The 26023-nt window shown below is 37.9% G+C and overlaps 1 protein-coding gene across 1 annotated transcript in view; it reads left to right on the plus strand.

Moving 5' to 3' along the window:
* LOC118854388 (bifunctional heparan sulfate N-deacetylase/N-sulfotransferase 4) overlaps window positions 1-26023 on the plus strand; it is a 221893-nt gene that overhangs the window by 164142 nt on the left and 31728 nt on the right. Inside the window, exon 5 of the mRNA XM_036764746.1 lies at window positions 19644-19740. Within this exon, the coding sequence (XP_036620641.1) occupies window positions 19644-19740 (97 nt within the window). The remainder of the gene's footprint in view (window positions 1-19643; window positions 19741-26023) is intronic.

Consider the following 26023-nt stretch of genomic DNA (forward strand, 5'->3'; position numbering starts at 1 on the left):
ACTTAGTCTCTTAGAGAATAGTCTGAGGCATTGATTGTTATGTCACTTCTCCATGGCTAGTATGTGTCAGAAGCAGAAAATGAATCCAGAACTTCCCAACTCCAAGATCACTCCTCTGTGCCCATGCTATTTCTCATGCTGGGTTAGAATGGAATCATAAAAAAGAAGTAGGATGAAGGCTAGACCTGTGATTTCATTAGTACAGGGATTTCTCAGATCAGGAAACTCCTGGTCACCTTTTTCATAATTTATAATCTTCAGGAGTTGCCAACAACTCTAAAACGTTAAATGACTTGCCCAGGGTCACACAGTTAATATGTGATTTAAAAGGGGGGGGTGGAAATCGAACCTATTTGTTCTTAGCTCCAAAGCCACTATGCCACTCTGCCTCTAAAAAAAAGCAATAGGCATTTAAGTGAAGAAACATTTAATTCAGGCCATGCTGGAACATGAAAGAATTTTCCTTTTCCCACTCTGGGGGCTATGTATCAGAAGAATCAGAACCAGTCCCCTGGGGATGGGACACTCTCTCCAGGCCATGTGTAGGCCAACAATGGCCAATTTTCTGGGTTAAACTTTCATTTGTCTTTTTATTAAATGTCTACCATACTGTCTGTTTGTTATAATCTCATTGTATTTCTGATTACCATGTTTTCTTTGTGTTTCCTAACTCCCTTCTCCTTCAACCATCATTTTTTTTTACTCCTTCTAAATTATTCTCATTTCTATTGCTATTACATTTTGTCCCAGGTGTTTTTTAATTAATTACTACACTCCCCATGATACTAAGTACAGAGGCAGTCAGTGGAAGCATAAAACACGGTCTTTCTACCTAACCTTTACCTGCTACACTTCCTACATTGCTTCTAATGTCCCCAAGATAATAATAACTAAAGCATTAGCTCTGGAGTCAGTACACCTGAGTTTTCTAATTGAAAAACAGAAATGGTTTCTGTAGATGAAGATTAGAACAGAGAGTCAAGAAAGGGTACTTTCCTCAGCTGCTAATGACTACAACAACCCTCAAACTATCTTTTCTACTCCTCCTCCTCGTCCTCCTCTTCCTCCTTCTCTCTCTGCCTCTCTGTCTCTGTCTCTCAGTCTCTCTCTCTCTCTCTCTCTATCTCTCTCTCTCTCTCTCTCCTTCTCACTCCCTCCCTCTCCCTTTACACACACACAAACACACACACACACACACACACATCCTTTCTATTTATGTTTACCCATTTTTCTCATGTTAAAATGTGAGCTCCTAGAAGCAGAGAGTGTGTTTATTTGATCTCTCTATCCTGTATCCGCAGTGCCTGGTTCATTGTAACCACTTAATGCTTATTCCTTTGTTTGCTTAATGATTAATTCCAAACAGCACAGATGGTATAAATAAAGGCATAGGTTTAGGAAAGAGAGGATGAATTTGTGAAATGGTGATCAGTTTGGTTGCAATGTAAAATGTGTGAAGGAGTACAGTCTGAGAAAAGCCTGACAAAGTAGGTTGGAGTCAGGTTGGAGATGGACTGGAAATCCATACCAAAGAGGTGATTCTGAGGATTCTGATTGTCAAGGATTTAGAAACACTAGGTAAGAGGGAGCTACTGTGATCTTTTCAGGAGTTACATATTTAAATATGACATTTGAAGATTGTTATTCTGGTCCTTTATAGACTAAAATGAGGGAGGGAAATGTATAAATCAGGAATAAGGGTTCTAGAAGGCTATTAACAGTAATTTAGATGTGATAGGAACTGGGTTGGAATTAGATGGCTGTGAAAATGGTCCCAGGATCCGTTGTCAAGAAGGAATAAGCAGCACTTGGTTTGCTGGTTGTTGTCTTTTGTTCTCAAAGCGGACCAAAATGACATCACTGTGCTAAGAACATATGGGTTCGAATTCCACCCCCCCTTTTAAATCACATATTAACTGTGTGACCCTGGGCAAGTCATTTAACTTTTTAGAGTTGTTGGCAACTCCTGAGGATTATAAATTATGAAAAAGGTGACCAGGAGTTTCCTGATCTGAGAAATCCCTAATGAAATCACAGGTCTAGCCTTCATCCTACTTCTTGATTGTGACTGATCAGATCAATACCAGCTCTGGCACAGGTCGGGCACAAATAGTCCCCATGAGCATTTGGAGTGGAGATATCTTTAAATTTACCCATCTCACATTTCTTTTGAGCTACTGTAATACTGCCTCACTCATAGAGCTCAGTGCCTTCTTTGATGCAGTCACACCATGCTGGGCAGTCTTTTGCCAGTGTCTCCCATGTCACACAATCAATTCCAAAGTTCTTCAGAGAAACCTTGAGAGTGTCCTTGTATCATTTCTTCTGACTTCCATGTGAGTGCTTGCTTTGTGTGAGTTCTCCATAAAATAGTCTCTTAACATACGTTTGGCATTTGAACAAGGCCAGCTCATCAGAGCTGCCCTCTGTACAGTAGAGTTCAAATGCTTGGCAGTTCTGCTCAAGAAAGGACTTCAGTGACTGGTACCTTATCCTTCCAAGTGATATTCAGAACCTTCCTAATACAATTTGAATGGAAGAGATTCAGTTTCCTGGCATGGCACTGGTATACGGTTCAGGTTTCACAGGCATACAACAGTAAGGTCAGGACAACAGCCTTTATATGTTAGATATGAGACAGAAGGGGGAAAGAAGTTTAAAAATTATTCTAACATCTGCGAGATCTATAAACTCAATTTTCATACCTTCCTTTGATTGATTCCTCAGTCACTTTGGTGAGGCAGTCAGCATAACTCTCATCTTTCCCACCAGTTTCCCAGCAGAGGCACAGAGATGTAAAACTGCTTACCTAAAACCACTCAGTGATGGAGGCAAGAGGAAGTCCTACTGAGTTATTTACTGGCCCTCCTGAATTTAGTGCAAGGCACATTCTAACTCAGGCCTAAACTCTGACAAAATACCACAATTTCAACACTGACTGATCAAAATATCTAATCTAAGGCCATGGTTTACTGATTATATTGAAACTAGAAGGAGTACAGACATGGAAGTATAAACAGAGAACCAGAGTTCAAATCCCACAGCTGAATCAAGTCATTTAACTTCTCTAGGCCTCAGTTCCTCGTTTCTAAAACAAAGAACTTGGATTGGATGTCCACCAAGATACCTTCCAACTCTTGCTGTACCATCCTGTGAATCTCTGATTGTTCAGAAAATTCAAGTTAAATCAAACACTAAACTCCTTTCTAACACTAAACATCTTTCTAATAGTGGATACTCAAGCTACAGACAATATCTTCATCTGTTTCTCATCAATTTCTAGAGCCTGGATCACAACAACTTCTACTATTTAATAATTCTTAGAAATTAATCTTATATACAAGAATTTTGGTTTTTTTTAAGAAATTGAAACTTGATGTTTAAAATTATCTTTGTTATTAATGCTAAAGTGAACCTTCCTTTACATCTTTTTGAGATTTTTTTTGGTGCCCTTAAGGTTACTCTTCTAGCATGTAGATAGTTTCTGATGATTATTTATTCACTGCTTCACACTGCACTACTTTTCTGGCCTGATTGTTCGAGCCTGTCAGATACCCTGCTGTTCAAAAATGGTGGCTTAAGTCATAGATTTCTTTTTTCTGCCAATCAATTCCAAATGTGTTCTGGTTGTCTAATGTCACCTCATTTCTCACCCCGCCCCTCATGAATACAATCTAATTATCACTGAACTGCAGCCCTAAAAAAGGTTCTACTCCCACCTACTTTTCAGTTCCCTAGAAAGAATTTAGATGTGAAAAGACATATAATTTAATCTTTTAGTATCATCAGGCAATTCTATAAAACTATTGGAGATGAGCTGCCAGTTTTTATGAGTATGACATCCAGGTCACATGATCAACAAGATGAAGGCCTGGACATTTTCTGTGATCCCTTAAACTCTCAGACTTTTACAAAACAGAAATTGTGTGACAAAGATAAAGCAACTTCATCTGTCTCCATGGGCTAGGAACCTGGAATCCAAAAGAAAAGTAAAAAAAGAAGAACTGACACCCTGTGTTCACTGAGCTTCCCTCACCTATTACATTCCCTACTATAGTAGCTGACCCATGGACACAGCACTCCACACCTCAGTCCCCCTCCCTCTTTCCTGTGCCATGATGATTCTAGCTCCAGGCTGCTCAAGTTTGCTCCTGACAGGCACCCAGCATATTAGCAGTACTCTAGGCTGTAGAAGCTTGCTGGAGCTACACAGTCGTATCTCCATGGTGGGCAGCATTCTGTGCTACAAGAGATCTCTACGAGGGAGTTGAAAAACAGAGAGAAAGGAACAGTACATATGTCTCAACTTGAAACAGAGTTCAACTCCTACCCCTGCTTCCTCCCAGAGACTTGGAGACCAAAACTAAGCAAACCCAAAATACCAACATGGGTGCTTTCCTAACAGACCATAGAATTGAGGAAGAGAGGAAGTGGGACATGATGCCATGCATGTAGGGGGCTTTGCAGCACTCCACTAAGCCTGAGGAAAAGAGCCCAGCATCCAATTGGCATCAATTCTCTAAAAGGAGGAAGGTAAAGGATGGATGGGGAGACTGAAATTACTTAAGATCTCAGGAAGAAGAAAACTCAAAGACCTTGAACATAAACAGATAAATAAACAGAGAAAGCATTAATAGGAGAAGGAAATACAGCTTCCAGAGCTAGTAAACACGTTCAGGCATCTATGAACAAATACTGCAATGATCCAGCACTTGATAAGACAAAATGCTCTGTAGAATTTGAGGAAAACATGGATCTACAACTTGTTCCTGAGTGGTTTAAAAGAGAAATGAAAATTATGAGAGTAGAATAATATCCTGCGCAGTAAAAAATCATGGGCAGAATCTGGAATCTTTAATGGCAAATCTCAACAAAGAAAGAGAGAATAGATTGGGAATGAAAATACACAAAATTGAAGAAGGAAAGAAGAAAAAGAAGCAAAGAATGTCTAATCTGAAGAAAAGAAGCAAAAAACAACATTAAAAGAAAATATGCTCACCACCCAAACAAAATATATCAATCTCAAATATAGGATGTGTAGGAAAAAACCTAAGGATCGTGGGTCTCTGAGAAGAACATGACATGTCAAAACAAAAGAAAAATACTGGGTCTGCAGTCAGTAAGATAAGTTCAAATCCAGCCTCAGACATTTACTAGTTGTGTGACCTTGGGCAAGTCATTTAACCATGTTTGCCTCAGTTTCCTCATCTGTAAAATGAATTGGAAGAGGAAATGTTAAACTACTCCATTATCTTTGCCAGTAAAACTCCAAACAGGGTCACAAAGAGTCAAATACAACTGAAATGACTGAATAACATCAACAATATCAATGCAAAACACAAAAGATTGTATTTTATGCCAGAAGCAGTAAGGAATCACTAAATTTTTTTGAGCTGGGGAGTGATATGATCATACTCACGTTTTGGGAATATCAACTTAGCCACAGAATGAAAGATGGATTGGAGAAGGGAATGATAGGAGACCAGGAATCCAACCAGTAGAGCATCGTATTAGTCCAGGTAAGTAGCAATGAGCATCTGAACTAAGCTAGTGGCTGTGTGGGTGACAGGTAGGGGACAGATCTGATAAAGATCCTGTAGAAAAAGGAGAATTAAGACTTGACCACTCATTGGATTTGGGAGTTGAGGGAATAGAAACAGTTAAGGATGAATTCAAGGTTTGGATGTTGGGGAACAAAAATATGAGTTCTGCTTCTAATGTGTTGGATTAACGTTCCTATGAAGCAGAAATGCCTAAATGGAAAGGGAAATTCTGTATTTGCTACCGAGAAAGAAATGAACTTCGAGTTCACTGTATAGGGTGACAATTTGCTAGTATTCCCCCCCTGAAGTACTATTGCTTAGTAGACTAAAAGCAAGACTATGAGAGTTAGTCAGGACTCAGGATTGTTAAACAAGGTACATCAGAAGGATGTGGGGCAGAATTATCTGGGGTAGTATATCTCTAACTGCTTCCGACAACCTTGAAACAAACCAAGTTTGTTTTATTCTTTTTAATGAACCTTAAGTGTTTGTTAATAGGCATTGGAAATAATTATAGAGGGTTTTTCTACAAGAATTCTCACTGTTTTGTTTAAAGTGAAGGGTCCTGCCTCTGTGGAAAAATTTGAGAACTTTGAAAATCTGAGATCTGAAATATTTTTGAGAGCTCTGAAATGGAAGATCAAAGGGCCAGAAAAGAATTGAAATGGGCTGGTAGACTGGGAAAATAGGTAAAGGGACCAGTAAATTAATAATGAAATAATACTATAGGGTGAAGATACAGCTATGCTTATGGTTATTAGTACTGAAGTGGAGTCAAAGAGGTTAAGCACCTAAAAATCCATGATATTTAAATAGTCTCCAAAGAGAATGGCAAGAAATAAATTTGAGGAGAAAGACTAGAAGCCAGGTGTTGAAGTCGTAGAGAATATTCCAGATATTTTCAGACAATGACAACAAGAATGAAGCGGTATAAACGGATTATATGGACTTCAAAAAAGATTTCTGAGAAAAGTGGCAGGAAAAATGTCTAGAAATAGAGAGGCATGAGGAGATAAGAACAAGAAGTATGCCCACCTAATCCCATTTCACCCACCATGAGTCAGAAGGAGTAGAAGAAGAAACTTCAATGGAGGAGGAATAAAATGTTTTCATATCCAAGATGACTCCTGGTATGTAGAAAGATTTTTAAACACTATAAAGAACCATAGAATTTGAAGATTTCAAGGGGACCTAAGAGGTTATCTAGCCCAACCAGGATGTGGCCAGAGGTACCTTCTACTCTTTTCTCTGCGATAATTCAATTAAACACTCAGTGGACAAAAAAACCTTTAAGTATATTCTTTCTGAATAGTCTAGTGTAGAAACTAAGTTCAAAGAGCATAAGGCAAGAAAAGCTTTGAGCTTTGAATTTTTTGAGTTTTTGAATTTGAATTTTTTGAACTTCAATGAGCTTTGAAATTATATTATATATAATTTTATAAATAATATTTAATAATAATATATTATATTTATATAATTATCATATATGTCAAATAAGCTTTGAAATATATATTTTATATATTCATATATTTTAAGGCTCATTGATATATATGTATTTATGTATGTGCATACACACTAGATATATACACACATGTGTATATATATATATAACCATACATATTTGTGTATGTATAGTATATATATAATTAACAAAGGAATACTTTTTGCTGATGACTAGAAATTTAACAAGTCCCCATTATTAAGATTTAGGTATTTCTTACTTATACAGGAGTAGCCATGTGATCTAAATGGAAACTCTCAATCTTTGCTTTTCACTCATAGTGTCAGTCAGTGGAGGATGTATAAGAGATATAATAAGGAAAGGCAGTTTCTTAGCAGAACATTTTTTTAAAAAAGTTAACTTCAGGTTAACTTTTGAATTAAAGATAAAAATTGATAATAAATTACTTTCATATATTCATGAAGAACATGGGTTTGAGGAAACAGCATGGGTTTCCATTTTACTAAAGGTCAGGGTTTCCAGCATAATTATGATTCTGTGAGGTTGATTTAGTAGAGAATGCATTTCTCTAGGCTATATCTCCTCTCAGCCTGCGTGTGATCCAATCAGAGCCAGGCTTCCTTCCCCAGCTCTTACTCATCTCCTTTACAAAGCATCTGCCCACCTGGCTCTTTTCCTTTAAAGAACCTGAAAAACCATCTGTTCCATCGGCCTTTCCAAGTTCAGTAACTGCCTGCATCACCTTTACCTGCCCAAGTACGGAATTATGTGTATCTTAGCTAGACAGCCTGTAAGTGCCCTTAAGCAAATTGATGACTTTTTACAAAATTTTTATCTCTCTTAATATGTTGATGTATACTCATTGTCAATAATAAAAAAGGTAAAGTTGTATTCGTTGTCTCTTCAGATTATTCCAGGAGCGTAAGGATAAAGAAAAAATAGAAAAGGACGTAGTGACTAGCAAAGATGATTTCAAAGAACAAACATATATATACCACATATATATGTGTATATATATATACATATATATATATATTCCTTTGTGAAGTCTCTTTGAACTTAGGAATCATCATCAACCAGTTATAGCATATATACAAACAAATAAAAAAGTTTACTTGTTCCAAATACAAATGGTAAGGAAACATAAGCCAAAGTGAGAAAATCAAATATTTACTTAAAAAACAAAACTAAAGGAAGTTTCATGTTTCTGACATAAATCATATTACTAAATATGAGCTTGTTCCTTTAAAAGAAAATAGAATTCTAAAACAGTCCTGGAAAAAGTCCTAAAATGTCATGACAGAAAAGGCATGTGCTTATAGAAGAGAAAACTCAGGCTGTGAAATCATGGAAATAGGATTAAGCATGTCACATGACTGGAAGAAACTGAAGCCAAATTATCAGTATGATTGATAATAAAAGCAATCTAGTAGCAAGTGTCACTACTACTGAGCAGTTTCCTGGTGCAAGATTTTACAAACTCCTACCAGAATAGCATCTTGGAGCCAGTAATATTAGATTGGGATTCTGTCCATTGAAGAAAAGACTATTGCACAATGTTTTAGGCATGAGTTACAGAGCCCACTTTAGAGGCATCTGGATATCCTGACATAGGTTGTCTCTATTGCTTTCATTTATAACTCTCACCCTGCCCGTAAATAAGTCATGGTTAAAGGATAAAGTGGAAGAATAATCCAACCTGAGGCAGTACTGCAGTAGCAATAGACACGTGGTATGAATGAATATAAAGAAAGAAGGAAATAGAAGACACCTACTTCTTATTGGCACTTTCGATTAAAGGGTTGTACAGGCAAATTAGTTATTTCCTGGATCTGCCTCAACTGATGCAGACCCTCATCCCTCTTCCACTTTAGTAGATGGTCTTCATGACCTTTCAGTCTGAAAAATGATCAACCAATTTGTTATTTGACTCATTGGGCAAGAAAATAAGATCGAATGCAGCCATTATTTTTGTAATTATCTACAAAAGCAGTGTTCTGCTGGGGCTACAAAAGGAATATAAAGCATGGTCTCTGTATTTGTGAATCTTAGCATTTAGCTGGGGAACTGTACACATGAACCATGAGGGAGGAGGTGAATAGCTAGATGCTGTCATGGGTGGTATGGACAGTAAATATTGTAGATGTTCAGAAGGGCAAAGGTTGAAATGCAGGATGAACTGAGGAAGTCTTCATTAAAGAGATGGACCTTGAAATATTAATACTTCCATATTATAAATGTTGATTATGAAGAGAAGTAAAAGGAGGATATCCTGTGGAAAAGTAACACAAGCAAAGAACAAGACATAAGTAATAATTCAACAAACATTATTAAGTACCTACTATGTTCCAGGCACTCTAGTAATCACCAGAGATATGAAGAAAGGCCAAAAAAAACACAATAAAAACACAAAAAGAAATAGTCCCTGGCCTCAAGGAGTTTATTAATAAGGGAGACAACATGCAAACACGTATGTGCAAACAAGATATAGACAGGATAAATTGAAGATAATATCAGAGGGAAGGCACTAACATTAAGTAGGAATGGGAAAGGCTTTTTTCAGAAGGTAGATTTTGGCTGAGATGTGGAGGGACAAAATTCTAAGACACTGGGGATAGCCAGTGAAGAGATGCATGAGAATAAATAAGATGTCTTTGTTGGATATTGAAGAGATCAACTTGGTTAGATAAGACAGTGTTTCTATTGGGGATCCCCCAAGACCCACACCCACAGCAGATGACTTAGTCTCCGGCTTTACTGATAATGACACCAGCCTCTGTGAGCAACCTTCATCACTGATACAAAAAAAAAAAACTTCCTTCAACCCTTCTAACTCCTTGGAGCTACCATCCCTTCTCACCTTAGCTGCTAGATTTCTTGAAAGAAGCATCCAAAATGTATGCTACCATTCCTTACTGCCCACTCTTTGCTCAATCCTTTGCAATTTAGCTTCCTCTCCTAATATTCTACTGAAGTCATTATCTCAAAGGTCACCAATTGTCAAATGAAATCTTTTTCTCTGTCCCTTCCACATGTGTGGTGTTTCCTACTTCTAAGACTGATCAAAAAGTTGTCAAGAATGCCCTTCCTCTTCCTCTTTATCTGTTCAATTCTTGTACATTCTATCTAACCAAAACCAAATGTTACCTCCTCCCTAAAGCTATCCCTATTCTCAACTTTCTAGGACAACCTTACTCTTTCTAGCCTCACTGGACCATGTTTTAAAAAGAACAAACAAAACAAAAACAAAAACGCTTCTTCAATGAATTTATCATACTGTATTATTGTGCATTACAGTTATTTCAATAAGTCAATAAATATTTATTAAATGCCTACTAAGTGGCAGAGACTGTGCAAAGCACTGGTAATATGAATAACAAAAAAATAACATTCCCTGCCCTCAAAAAGCTTACAATCTAATGGGAGAAAACAATGCACAAAAGGAAGCTGAAGAGGATACTGGAAGGGAAGAAGGTACCTTGTCCAGGTTCAGATAGATTTCAGCCCAAGGAGTACTGCTGATAGAAAACAAAGAATTGGCTGGCCGGGAAGGCTTCTTTAAATGGGAGCTATGGGCAGAGTTCTTTGCTCTGCTTCCTAGCCATCCAGTCAGAGATAGAGGGTATTGAGGGGCCTGTGGAGGTGTGAGGATCAAGGGTGACATAATCCCATAGGAGGATGAGTTCCCTGGTGATGAGGTTTTCTGGGGACATGATCATGGGGGAGTCCAATCTGAGGGGTGAGGCTGGTGGAAAATACTAATTGTAAATTAGCTAACTATAAAAGTGTATTTCCCTCTACCACACAATAAGCTCCATGAGGACAGAGAACATATTCTATCCAAATAATAGATCACTCCTAATAGCCTGAATGCACATAGTAGTTACTTAATAATACTTGTTAAAATAAAGAGTATAATGACTTCAAAATAGAATGGCCTTTGAGAGCAAGACAATATCCAATTAAAATATTGCATAAAATAAAGATGCTTATAAAATAATATTTCAGATATGTAAATGCTGAAGTGTCATACAATTAAAGTTCATTTTTCCAAGCTCAAAGCTCTTGTATCTTATACATGTCTTCATAGAAATTGGGACTGAAGCAGTGGTTTCATTCTTACAGAGAACTCCCAAGTTCTCTGCCTTTATGAATACAGACTGCTTCCCTTTCTTCATCTTACAAGTCTTAAAGAATTGTACTAGGCACTGAGAGGTTAAGTGACCTCCTGGGAAACAAAGAGGTGTTAGAGGCCATTATTTGTCAGAAGCCAAAACTGTCTCTGTAGCTTCAAGACTGACTCTAACACTCATACCAAGCTGCACATGAATGTATCTTCCTAAGGAAGACACACACAGACACACACATGCATATCTAATATTTTATATATTCATAAACATTTCATGCATGTATTTATAAATTATATTGCATCTATATATTTAATTACATATTTATACACACATTTATATATCCATGTTTATAATTTATATAGTATGTATTTATAAACATGTTATATTTTATATATGTATAAATATTGTATTTCTATTTATATGTAGAACTTACATATTTATAAGCATATATTTATATATTCATATCTTTATAATGTATATATTTATAATAATTTATTTTGTATATTTATAAATTATATTGTGTCTATATTTATAAGCACAAATTTATATATTATACATGTATATTTATAAACATATAGACTTTTTCTTTTTAAACTAATATTTGCGAGTGCTATTTATTCTTGATTATAGTTATCAATCAAGTTTTTTGATACTATAGAATGTCAGAGTTGGAAGGGTCATCGGGGCCATCTACTCCAAACCATACCTGAAAAAGAATCGCCACAAGCATACCCATGGCAAGTAGTCATGTGGATTCTTCTTGAAGATCTGTAATGAAAGAGAACACACTGTCACTGCAAGTCAGACCACCTCACCTTTAGACAGCTCTCAGCTCTAGGAAGTTTTCTTTGTTTGCTTTACCCCTGGCATCAAGCCTAAATTTATTTATTTCCAACTCCTACTCACCAGTGCTTGGTTTTGCCCTTTGTGGTCAAATAGAAAAGTCTAATTCCATTTCCACCTGTCAGTCCATTAGATACAATACTTGAAAACATCTGTCACCTCCCTCCCATTCCCCTACACTTCTCTTCTCCACCCCTAGCTCCTAGATCTTCATAAGAAATAGACTCAAATGCAGCCCACAACAGGCCACACCAGAACAGACCAGATGCTGAGGAGATCTGGTGGATCTGGCCTGAGAGCAAAGAATCACTGAGCTTTAGCAGTTATCAGAATTCTCAACCCACAAATGCCAAAGACAACAGAGCAGATTAGTGGGAAAACAGCTGGATCTGGGAGAGAGAAGTGCAGTCCAGCCATAGCCCCACGGGCAGCGGAGGCTAGGCAATGTCAGCAGCAGGAAGCTCCTGCGGCTGCTTCCAGACTCCAGCTGGGGTTGCTTCTGGCCCCAGGACTACTGGGAGGAATCAAGCATGGATCAGAACGGGAGTGCAAGGAGCACTTTGCTGGCACAGAGGCAGGTTTTCTTGCTATGCCCTGCTTGGATCTGGGTCACAGTCCTGGTTGGTGGTTCTTGGGGGAGGAGGAACGCTGCTGTTGGCAAAGCTTGCAGTGACAGTGGATTAGAAGTAGCTCTGAAAAAAAACAGTGCCACCCCTAAAGTTTGGGACAAAGTACTCTCTGCTCTACAAGCAGTCATACCCTGACAAAAAGCTCAAGAGTCAAGTAGTTGGCTGGGAACATGAATAGGCAGCAAAAAAGGGTGCAGACTATTGAATCTTTTTTTGGTAACAAAGATCAAAACATACAGCCAGAAGTCATCAACAAAGTCAAAGGGCCTACATCAAAAGCCTCCAAGAAAAACATCAATTGGTCTCAGGCCATGGAAGAGCTCAAAAAGAATTTGGAAAAGCAAGTAAGAGGAGTAGAGGAAAAATTGGGAACAGAAATGAGAGTCATGCAAGAAAATCATGAAAAACAAGTCAACAACTTGCTAAAGGAGACACCCAAAAATACTGAAGAAAATACTGCCTTAAAAATTAGATTGGAGCAAGTGGAAACTAGTGACTTTATGAGAAATCAAGAAATTATAAAACAGAACCAAAAGAATGAAAAAAATGGAAGACACTATGAAATATCTCATTGGAAAAACCACTGACCTGGAGAATAGATCCAGGAGAGTTAATTTTAAAATCATTGGACTACCTGAAAGCCATGATCAAAAAAAGAGTCTAGACATCATCTTTCAAGAAATTATCAAGGAAAACTTCCCTGATAGTCTAGAACCAGAAGGTAAAATAGAAATTTAAAGAATCCACCCATTGCCTCTTGAAAAAGATTCCAAAAAAGAAAACTCCTAGGAATACTGTAGCCAAATTCCAAAGTTTCCAGGTCAAGGAGAAAATATTGCCAGCAGCCAGAAAGAAACAATTTGAGTATTGTGGAAACACAATCAGGATAACACAAGAACTAGAAGCTTCTACATTAAGGGGTTGAAGGGCTTGGAATATGATATTCCAGAGGTCAAAGGAGCTAGGATTAAAACCAAGAATCACCTACCCAGCAAAACTGAGTATAAGGAGACTTTCAAGCTTTCTCAGTGAAAAGACCAGAGCTGAATAGAAAATTTGACTTTCAAATATAGGAATCAAGAGAAGCATGAAAGGGTAAACAAGAAATAGAATTCATAAGGGACTTACTAAAGTTGAACTGTTTTGTTTACATTCCTACATGGAAAAATGATGTTTGTAATTCATGAGACCTTTCTCAGTATTAGGGCAGTTGAAGGGAACATATATATATATATATATATATATATATATATATATATATATATATATGTGTGTGTGTGTGTGTGTGTGTGTGTGTGTGTGTGTGTGTATATATGTATGCGTATATATATATATATATATATATATATATATATATATATATATATATATAGACAGAGGGCACAGATTGAGTTGCATATGAAGGGATGATATCTAAAAAAATAATAAAATGAAATTAAGGGATGAGAGAGGAATATTTTGAGAGAGAGAAAGGGAGAGATAGAATGGGGTAAATTGTCTCACATAAAAGTGGCAAGAAAAAGCAGTTCTATTGGAAGGGAAGAGGGGGCAAGTGAGGGGGAATGAGTGAATCTTGCTCTCATTGAATTTGACTTGAGGAGGGAGTAACATACACACTCAATTGGGTATCTTACCCCACAGGAAAGTCAGGTGAAGGGGATAAGAAAGGGAGGATGATAGAAGGGAGGGCAGATTGGGGGAGGAGGTAATCAAAAGGAAATACTTTTGAAAAGGGACAGAGTCAAGGGAGAAAATTAAATAAAGGGGGACAGGATAGGATGGAGGGAAATATAGTTAGTCTTTCACAACATGACTATTGTGGAAGTGTTTTGCACAATGATACATATGTAGCCTATGTTGAATTGCTTGCCTTCTTAAGGAGGGTGGGTCAGGCGGGAAGAAGGGAGAGAATTTGGAACTTAAAGTTCTAAAAGTGGATGCTCAAAAAAAAGTTGTTTTTTCATGCAACTGGAAAATAAGATATACAGGCAACAGAGTATAGAAATCTATCTTGCCCTACGAGAAAGTAAGGGGGAGTGGGGTGACAGAAGGGTGGCCAGAATGGGGAATGGGGCAATCAGAATATATGCTGTCTTGGAGTGGGGGGGGGGATGATAGAAATCGGGAGAAAATTTGTAACTCAAAATCTTATGGAAATCAATGTGAAAACTAAAAATATTAAATAATAAAATATGAAAATTAAAAAAAGAAATGGACTCAAAGTCCTTTGCTATCCTGGTTCCCCTCCTCTGAATACCTTTTGTTCACAGTCTAGACCACAGGTAATGAACCTGCAGCCTGGAGGCCACATCTGGCCTTCTAGGTCCATGAGTGTAGCCTTTTGACTGAGCCCATGTTTTACAGAACAAATCCTTTTATTAAGGGGATTTGTTCTGTGAAGTTTGGATTCAGTCAAAGGGATGCACTTGAGGACCTAGAGGGCCATATTTGACCTCGAGGCCACAGGTGCCCCACCCCTGATTGTGACCAAAAGCATATTTACATTTTTGTATAGTGTCCATTTTTAGCAAGTCCCCTTTGTACCATAACTGACTTTTTAAATGACTCATCAAAGTTAATAAATTTAATTATGGGGAATAGCTTCATATGCATGAGATTATTAAGATTGTGAACTCCCAAAAATAATTGTTTTCAACACATAATTTCGGTAAATTCAATGCATTCTTGTAAATTTATGCTTTGTTCTCTTTGATCTTCTGAATATTTTAATTTGTATTGCTATTGGTATTTATATAAATCAAAGATCAACATTTCTACAATTAGTTACATATCACATCTTGATTGATGAAGCAATTTTGATGCTCGTATTATTTTAAGGGATTTTTTCTTGCTCAGAGTAGATTCTAGAACCAGAATGATCAAACTTATTCAGTGTGTAAGTTCATAGAACCACCGATGAATTCTGGGTTCTACAATTGTCAATGATGATTAATTAATAAAAGCTATCTCTTTGTCTTGTTTGATTTGGCCAGTGCATTTCAGAATGAGTGTGAAGACTAATTCATAAGAAGAAATTATTAATAATTTTAAATGCACACATCAAAAGAGATCCAAAATCTCTGCAGTTATTTGGCATATTTTTTTAGATATTAACCTATAATAAAGTTTATGATTTTCCAAGTATAAAGCAATTATTTCAGGATGCCCACATCCAATGTGTCCTGTATATGGTTTGCCCATAGTTATTTGCATGTTGTCTCCCCTATTAGACTGTGAGCTCCTTGAAAGGAGGCACTCTCAGGGGAACTAGTTGGTACAGTGAATAGAGTACTGGCCCTGGAGTCAGGAAGACCTGAGTTCAAATCCCACATCAGACACTTTACACTTACTAGCTGTGTGACCTTGGGCAAGTCACTTAACCCCAATTGCCTTGCCTTCCCACCCTCCAAAAAAAAGGAGGCACTGATTTTGCTTTTCTTTATATCCCCAACATTTAGCATAGCGCCTGGCACATGAAAGCTAATGTGTCAAGCACTGTGCTAAGTGCTTTTTCAATTATTAACTTATCTGATACAACAATCCTGGGATGTAGGTGCTATTATTATTCCCATTTTTACAGACAAGAAAACTGAGGCAGAGGATAAGTGATTTGCCCAGGGTCACACAACTAGTAAATGTCTGTGGCTGCATTTGAACTCAGTTCCTCCTGATATAATAAATGTTTGTGGACTGACTGATATAAAAAATCCAGGGAAGTAACTCATTTCTTAAATGCCTTAAATGCCTGTAAGACTTTAATACTTATTTTAAAGACTAAAGGGGAATGATTGTCCCCTTTAGTCCTCCATCCCCGTCTGTCCACACCTCAGTACCTCCCGTGGTCCCTTTTGGTAGCTCCACCAGCTCTGAGGTTTTCCATTGCTGCTGTCAGTAGAATACACAAGATCTTAGAATTGGGGGTCTAGCTAGAAGAACCTCACAAGCTCTCTAGATCAATCCCCTTCTTTTTTACAGATGAAAAAACTGAAATCCAGGAAAGTAAATGTCTAGGAAATGACCAAGAAAGGTCATGAAGGTAATCAGTAGTCATGAAAGGACACTGAACTACACACACACACACACACACACACTCATATGCTGGCTGTCTTCCATTACTGATGTTGGCATTAGAAAAAACTATTTTTGCATTAGTTCATCAGAAACAAAGAAAATATCTGTTTAAAGGAAACATTTACTAGGAAATGAAAAAAAAATCAAATGCCAAACCACACAAAGACAAAGAGATAAATGCATTCATTTATTATAAATTTTTCTTTCTAAATTTCAACACCTACCTAATAATTAGCATAAATTATGTGAGGCAGCCTCCACTTCCCTCTCCTCATCTTGAGCTCTCTATTTGAATTCCATACACAGAATCTAAAACTGCTAGCCTAAGGTAAATTTAAGTTGGCTTCTCACCTTCCATTCTACGTTCTCATCATTGAATGTGGTCTTTTCTTCTCCAGTAGCTGTAGAACCTCAGCAATAGATGCCATCTTTTCTGGGGAAACTGCCTTCATCATATTAACTACCTGACTCCAGGAACAGATTCCTGTTTCTTTCTGTTTCAAAACCCATTCTTCCTTTTAGGGGTGTTTCATTGTGTTCCTATCTCTTTCTGAAGGAGTCTCCTGCTCAAAGATGTACAGAGCAGAGGCAACTGACAAACCCTGTGCCTAATAGTGAATAAGCAAATCTTTCCTGGTTAAAATGATCAGTTCTGCCATGTCCTCAAATTTTCTTTGATGACTTGTCCTTCAGTGTCTTTCAAGGAATGGTTTTCTAGAAATAAGCCAACAGCCTAATTGATCAAGGGAATCTTCTCCCACAAACAGGACACAGCTTTGGGCTCTGGGTGACTGGGTTAAATTCTAGGATAGCTTTGCCCCCAGAAAAGGGAAGCCAAGCTCTTCTTACGGTCTCTACTCAATACCACCCCAGAATAGCAGGGAAAATCTCTTAAATCTTAGGTTTGGTTTATGCTTAGGATCTCCCGTAGAAAGTATTTTAATACCTAGAAGGTATTTTTAAAGTCCCTTACAGAATGAACTGAGTGTATAAGCAGATCAAATACCACAGCTATTTATTTCTTCTGTCACAAAAGAAATGTCCAAAACACAAAAGTCTTTGTCAAAAGAGTTCATTGATAAATATTGAAAACAGGTGTATTAACAATCCAGCTAGCAGCTTCTGTGGGGGCATAAGATCCCTCCACAGCTGGCATCCAGGAGGCTGCCGGGCATGCCGGAAAAGCACAGGTTCTTTTATCTGCTTAAACAAGGAAAGCACAGTGAAGGGGTTGACCAGCTTACTTTAATCTAGCATTCAGTTAGTTCAGAAGAGCAAAGAGACAAGCATCAAGAGACAGACCAAATACAATTTCATTGATTTACTTCAGGGGAAAAAAACCAGCACCCTGAGATTCAGAACATTCATTTAGTTCGGGGGAAAAGAACCAGCACCCCGAACCTCAAAACCAAAATACAAACAAATTACAAATATCAACAGACAGACCCAATACAATTCATAGTTACCAACATCTGAGCTCAGCCCGAGAGCAAGAGCTGGCCCAGAGTCATGCTCCCCACCGCTGCAACACCAACTGGAAAAGGAAAGAGGGCTCTTCAAGCTGTCCTCTCCCCTCTTATAGAGTTTTTGACATCATCAAGTGCCGCCTGAATGACCAGGCCAATTGGTTCTTGAGTTGGCCACTTCCCCTAGCGTAGACTAGGTTAACATCCAATAGGGCGTGGCTCTGGAGTCAACACCTCCCCTCAGCCAGCCCCATGACTCATCACACAGAAAGTTCTCTGTTCCCAGACATGGGTTTCTGGGCTTCCTGCCCCGGAAGAGGTCACACAGGAAGTTCTCTGCTCCCAGGCATGGCCCAGCAATGCTCAATGAGATAAACTGAGCCACTCAAAGAAAATAAAAGCCACTCTGGCTACAACAGGATACAGTAAACTATAACTCATTATATTTTCTTGTAAATTCAATACTCAAAACAATAAATGTGAAACACTTTGTGGTCTTGTCAGATAGGAATTTTATCTTTATTTCTAGTCTTCACTATCCAAACAACTCGCTCAATGCTTATATCTTCTGGCAAACCAAGCCATAGTTTGGTCTAATCTTCTCCTTTGAAAAATGGCTTCAGAGGTCATTTCCTACTTGGCAATCAGGACTTTGACCCCAAAACTCTGGACCTCTTGAACTCATGAGATTACTACCAAGGCTAGAGATAGATAAATGAATAGATAGATAAATAGACATTTAGATATCTCTATGTCTATAATCTATATATCTTACAGTTTGCTCCTGGATAGAAGCACAAAGCTTTCCTGTAAACCACAGAATTAAAGCCCAGTCTTAAGTTAACTAGGCAATCACAAGCTCTCTTTGCCATATAGGAACAGCTGCAGTAGAGCATGGTGGGAGAGAAGTTGGGGATGGGGATAGTAATCTCTTCTTCCCTGCCATAGGAAATCCAAAGAAAAGTCCTGAGACACACATTCTGGAATAGAGTAATAGAGGAAGTTGTCTCTCCCTTTAAAGTCCATTGAGTGGAAGTTTCTTCCAGATCATTGGCCAATCATCTTTGACACAGACCCTCCCATAACCCTGATGGAATAAGAGCACTGGGAAACCAACTAGATGCCTCTAATATGAGATACTCTTTTTCAAGGAGCTCCACAAGAAGAGTCCAGGGTCCAAGTCTATCCCCATTCATAAATTAAATGGCCATTCTTGCACTATGCTCATACTTTTACATTATCAAAAGTACTTTAAACATAAAAGGTGTGGCAGTTATAATTTCTGTCAATGGAAGAGAATACTAATCACCTCACAAGGTTAGATATGACTTAAAATGTAGGCCACATACCCACAAAGATCTTAAAATCTAATTAGAGTATACATACATACATGCATACACACATATAATACACACGTATATACATACACATGCATAAACTGATTCAGGGACTTTAACAGGCAAGATATCAGTAAAGATGACTGTTGTTTCTCCCTGCAGAATCCATGTGATGATAAACGACACAGGGACATCTGGTCCAGAGACAAAACTTGTGACCATTTACCAAAATTCCTTGTGATAGGACCTCAGAAAACAGGTGAGAAAGGTGACTCATGCATTTTCCGTACATCTGTGCCAAAAGCCATGGATGTATTTAGATGGTTTATGGGGCCTTTAAGGAACATTTATATTCCTCTTCAAGTTCTTGGTTGGGTAATAATTGTTATTTTTTTTCTTTAACCCTCCCCACACCGACCCCGTGCACACATCTTTTTTTTAAATAATACCAACATACATAGAATTATAAGGATTTCCTGGTTATGTTTTTGTTGAATGAATCAATGACTGAACAAGTGAATGAGAGAACGAGAGTTTGCTTTGCTCGTCACGGTCTCAAACATTATTTACTCAAGCTGTTAGATACGGGTTTTCATCAATTCCCATTTTATTTACACTTGAATCCAAATGGCTTCATAATTGATTGGCAGTCTATTATTTATACATCAAAGGCTCTCCCTGTGAACTTTTTTTTATGATTTGCTAAACCTACTTGTGTTTGTTTCATGGTACCCAGTAGTAACTTTCTTTTAGTGTGGGCCCAGCTGGAAAGTTAGCAATCCACTCCTTCTTTTGAAAGTCCTTTGTTTAAAGACTTCCATTTTAAATGTGTGCAGTTAGAGGAAAATGAACTATCATGTAGGAGGTTTTGCTTTGTTGTTTGTTGTTGCTGCATGTAAGCAAAGCGTGTGAAATATCCAATTTTAGCCATTGTGCTGCTTGAAGAAACCTGACAGCTCTCTGTGGAGGTCATCATGATTCTGACTGAGGGGTGGCTGAGAGAAGTATTTTGCAAACAGTGCGTGGTTTTGGAAATTCATTATTTTATTGTGTTTACCTTTGAACTCTAGCCACTTGAGAAATGTAAGAGTGGGACATGGAGGTATGGATGTGAACCCAAATTAAATAAATCTTCTAGGCTCCCAGTTTCTTTCAAGGAACGCTTACTGATACTTTATAGAACCCTGCGGCTCTATGGAGCATTTTGAAAACAGTATTTGTTGGAAGAAAAACAAATCCTAGAATAGCTGCTTATTCATTAGTTTTCCCAAACTTCAGATCTCTTGTTTCCTGTAAATGGATGAAGTGATCCCTGAAATACACAAAAACAAATGTAAATTTTGGAAAACCAAGATGGGGTAAAAAATATTTCATAAAACTAGGGGAGAATAGATTACAATGCATTGAGGCATGTCACCATAGGGTTCAATAACTGCTTTAAAGAAACAGTCATTTATTTTGGAATCATCTGGACTATGTCTCACTTTTATAACAAAAAATGTATACTGATAACTAAAAACTGAAAGATGTCTAGAAAGGCTATAAACCACTTAGAAATAAATTCCTTTATGTCTTATAGTCTGAGTAAACTAGACCCACTCATTTACTAGAATGACTAAGGATTACCATTCAGAATGTCCACAAGATACATGACAAAATAATTCACAATATTATTTTAGGGACAGAAAGAAACAACTGAAAAAAACAATGATAGGAGAACTGAACTGGGGATCAGGAGACCAACTTAGTTGCTGGTTGGCAAGGTGAACTCAAGCATGTCATATAACTTCTTTGGCTCCAGTTTTCCTCTGCTGTAGAATGAGAGGATGGTAGATTCCTCTTAATCATGAAGAATGAATCAGACTGAGAAAGATAGGAAAGAAACAATTAACAGGAAGTCAAGAATCAAGATAAGGAAAGAGATAGTAAGTGTAAACTGAGAAGCTTGGTAATCATCTTGTTAGCAGATCCAGATGAACTGTATTGAAGGGCAATTAAAGAACTGGTGGGCAAGATTGTTCAGGTGCTCTCCGTGATCTATGAAAAATCATGGAAAATGGGAAAAGTGAGAAAGGACCAGAGATCAGCAAATTTTGCCTGAATTAAAAAAAAGAGTGGGGTTGGTAAGTGAGTGAATTTGGCATCCATTCAGATAGAATGTAAACTCCTTGAAAAGCAGACACTGCATCATTTTTGCCTTTGTGACCATGATGGCTGGCCCATAGTAGATACTTGACAAATGCTTGTTGATTGACTGCTGGCAACATTATAGAACATACTGTAAAAGTGACTAACCTCATCACCTTCCGGTTTTAACTATCACATCTATACAGGGGTCTGCCATGTCTATATATGTAGCTCTGGGCTTTAGTCCACATCACCAACTGCCCATCGGACTGGATATATCAGAGGAATCTTCACTTCAACATGTCCCAAACTGACCTTGTTATCTTTTCCCCAAACCCTGCCTTCTTTCAGATTTCCTTGTTTGTCAGAAGCACCACCATCTTTCCAGTCTGCCAGGATGACATTGTCCTGGGCTCCTCACTCTCTCTCATCACAGGTTACCAAGTGTTGCCATTTCTCTCTTCCCAACGTCTCTTTCATCCAACACTTTCTCTCCACTTATAGATAGCATGTTAATACAGGTCCTCACTACCTCTTGCCTGTTGTAAGAGCCTCCTAATTGAACTCCCTGCCTCAAGTCTCTTCCAGTTCTATTTCATTCTACATACTTATGCTAAAGCAATTATCCAAAAACACAGACCTAACCATGTGATTCCCCTACTCAGTCAACTCAGTGGCTTTCTGTTGCCTCTATCTCTAATCTATCTTCCCAGCTACACTAAATATACGTGTGCATATCAGTTTATTTTTAATCATTTTTAATTGAGTTCTCTTCCTCCTTCTCACCCTATCTCTCACTCACTGAGAAGGCAAAGCAATATGATACCCATTACATGGGTGAAATCATGTAAAACATATTTCCATTTTAGCCATGTCAAAAAGGCAATAATAATAAAGTGAAAAAGTTATACTTCAGTTTGTACTCAGAGTTCATCAGTTCTGTCTCTGAAGGTAGATAGCAATTTTCATCAAGAGTCCATCTAAATCATCTTGGATTATTGTATTGATCAGGATAGCTAAGTCTTTCACAGTTGATTAGCACTATAATATTGCTGTTACTGTGTAAAATGGTCTCCTGGTTCTGTTCATTTCACTTTGCATTTAGGTCTTCCTAGGTTTTTCTGAAACCATGCCCCTCGTCATTTGGATGAACACAATAGTGTTCCATCATAATCATATACCACAAGCTGTTCAGCCATTCCTCAGTTGATAAACTTTTCCCCAATTTCCCATTCTTTGCCACCACAAAAAGAGCTGCCATAAGTATTTTTGTGCATATGGATCCTTTTTATTTTTCTTTGATCTCTTTAGAATACAGACCTAGTAAGTGGTATGGCTGGGCCAAAGGGCATGCATAGTGTTTTGATCACAGTTCCAAATTATTCTCCAGATTGGTTGGACCAGTTCACAGCTACACCAACAATTCATTAATATATCTATTTTCTGATCTCTCCTCCAGCATTTCTCATTTCTGATAGATATTAGGTGGTACCCCAGAGTTGTTTTAATTTGCATTTCTTTTTTTATTTCAATATTTCAATGTAAAATCAGCTTCCTCAGCTGAAACAACCCAAGGTATGCTCAATGCCTATCCTTATTAAATATCCTTCTCCTGCTCTGGCTAAATAAATCTCTTTTTGTTACCTATTGAATGATTTTTGAGTATCGCTTTTGATTCCAACATGGAATCTAAACTACCAAGAGACTGGCTTGAGTCATACTCAGCATAGAACAAAAGCCCTTCTTGAAGACTCTTTGAGCATGCTTGTTTCATTCATTATAGTCATCTCTCCATCCTACCAGTGATCATTCAACAAAAATTTATTAAACGCTTAATACTGTTAGGAGCTGGAGATAAGGAAGTGACCCAGGCAGGGGTGCTAAGCTTCTTCGTATGGTAGTTTCTACTGAGTTTGGCCAAGGACAAATGCCACTATTTCAACCACAATAGCAGGAGAACATATTGTTTAATATATTTGGTCACTGTTGTCAGGGACAGAGAATGGAGTGTTTTACACTCACCTACATGTTTTAAACTTACTGTCTCCAGTACATCTGGGCACAGAAATACTTTCTTTGTACTTTCTCAGTCACTAAGGAAACATAGTACAAGGATGTGGTAAAGCAGAGTTAAAGTAGTTCACCGATGGGATGACACTTTCAATTAGAGTATTTTATACTTTCTTCAGTATGTGACAGGTTTATACACTTTGCTCATGTACTGATTAATTAAAGTTTTTATTGTCTTGATGTGTTTGGAATTCACTAGTTTTGAATAGAAGTATTCTGCTTTATCAGTGAGTTCACAAACCATAGCATAATACAAATAATCACAATAAATAAACATGACCCACCCTACGGTTTTGGTGCTGTGTAAAGATAGATCATTTTAAGGGTTTGGGGCAAAATTTCCAGGTTATTAGGAATCGATTGCTGAAATTTTCCTGCCCTAAAGAAATATAACCTAGATTGACACCATGTTTTTGAGATTATATACGTGTGTGTGTGTGTGTGTGTGTGTGTGTGTGTGTGTGTGTGTGTAAGAAAACAGCTAGGTCGCTTCAGAAATACTTCATTTTTTTGTTTAAAATATACTTACTTTCCCAAGTCATTTTCGACTCCAGCTCTGAGGCAAGACTACTAAATATGTAAAAAAATGCTTAAGTTATAGAGAAGTGCTGAAAATTTAATTTTAAACTAGACTCTGTACCATTTGTCATGGGACACATTTTGTTGATGTTGTCATTACCTGCTACAGAATTACAGGACGGATAAAGCTTTTCCCTGCTCACTTTTACTTCTGTATAGAGGAAAGAAATTATATCTATTATTTATCATAGATGTATGATTACTGATTGATAACTAGAAGAAACTTTAGAGATGATTGTGACCTGTTCATCTTACAGATGAGGAAACTGAGGACAAGAATAATTAAATGACTTGCCAAGGGCCACATGGTTAATAAGTACCTAAGGCAGGATTTAAACCCAGGTTTTTCCGATGCCAGGTCCAGCACTCTATCAGTAATAACATGATGCCTCTTAACAAATGCAAGGCAAAACAAGAAGCATTTATTAAGTACTCACCATGTGCCCCATACTATGCTGAGCTATGAAAACATAAATAATGGGGAAAAAAAGAAAGATAGTTCCTGCCCTCAAAGAGTTTACATTCTAATGGGGGAAGATAACACATACTAGGAAGCTGAAAAGGGGTTGGGAAGATGTACTTAAGTGGAAGCATAGTCCAGAGAGTCAGAAGCACAGACAGGAGGGCAATGAAAGCTGGCTATCCTGGGCCATTCTCCAAAATGAAACCTCCTAGAGAAACTCACAAATAAGAGAAGGAGGCTGGCATTTTAGATGGATATTCCAGGGAGAAAAGGCCCTAGGCCCTGAGCGAGGCCCCAGGGTGATACTGCTGCAGAGTCGTAATGTTGAAATTTGGAAAGGACTCATAAGGCAAAGGTCTTATGAGCACAATGTGAGTCTTTGACTTTGTCTTTAAAAAAAAAAAGAAAGCCAAGTGGATAGGATCACTCAAACCATACACACTCATTAAGTACCATCTATATTCCAAGCACTATGCTAGGCACTGGAGATGAAAATACAATAAATGAAGTGATTCCTGCACAAAGAGATTACACTCTAATAAGAATTTAATACCTTTGTGCTCAACTCATACTCTATATAAGCCTGGGTAAGTCACTTAACCCTCTGTTGCCTCAGGCTACTCTCTCAAAATATATGCTGCAAACTAGGGGAAAATCTGCTTTGGTAGAAGGAGGTTTCTCACCAGGATTCCTTGCACCAATGAAATCAGAAATACTGCCAAAAATATTTTTTTTTAATTTTTAAATGGTGTTAATATAAATAGGTTCTATAAGAATAAATTACCTCAGGGTTCAGATGATGATGCTATCATAATACGAGAAATGTGAAAATATCCCTTTGAATCTGATAGCCCGTCGACACCAGCGGCCTGCCCCCGGAGAATGGAGACATTCCATAGGAGACGGAAGAATTGTACCCAATCAAGTCTGATTAGAGGAAGTCCAACTTCCTTTAGTGTAAATGTCATCTATTAAATGGATGGTTCTCAAATGATTTTATTTAGTAGCACCCTGAGGTAGTAATGAAAGGCAAGAGCTTTTACAGGTTGTCACTTCTGACCTTCCCAATACAGCAAGGTAGATAGAGCAGAGACCTAAAGAGGGTAGATGGGTAACGGGAAAGAATTAGGAGGAGGTAGGGAGACTCACACCTCTAGTATTTAAGGTATTAAACCCTTGAAATCCTAGTCCAATAGTCTGTGTGCATGCATGAGAGAGAGATGGCGGGGGGTGCGGTGGGAGGGAGGGAGAGAAAGAGAGAGAGAGAGAGAGAGAGAGAGAGAGAGAAGGAGAGAGAGAGAGA

This window comes from Trichosurus vulpecula, chromosome 6 (genome assembly GCF_011100635.1).
Source record: "Trichosurus vulpecula isolate mTriVul1 chromosome 6, mTriVul1.pri, whole genome shotgun sequence".
Lineage (NCBI taxonomy): Eukaryota > Metazoa > Chordata > Mammalia > Diprotodontia > Phalangeridae > Trichosurus > Trichosurus vulpecula.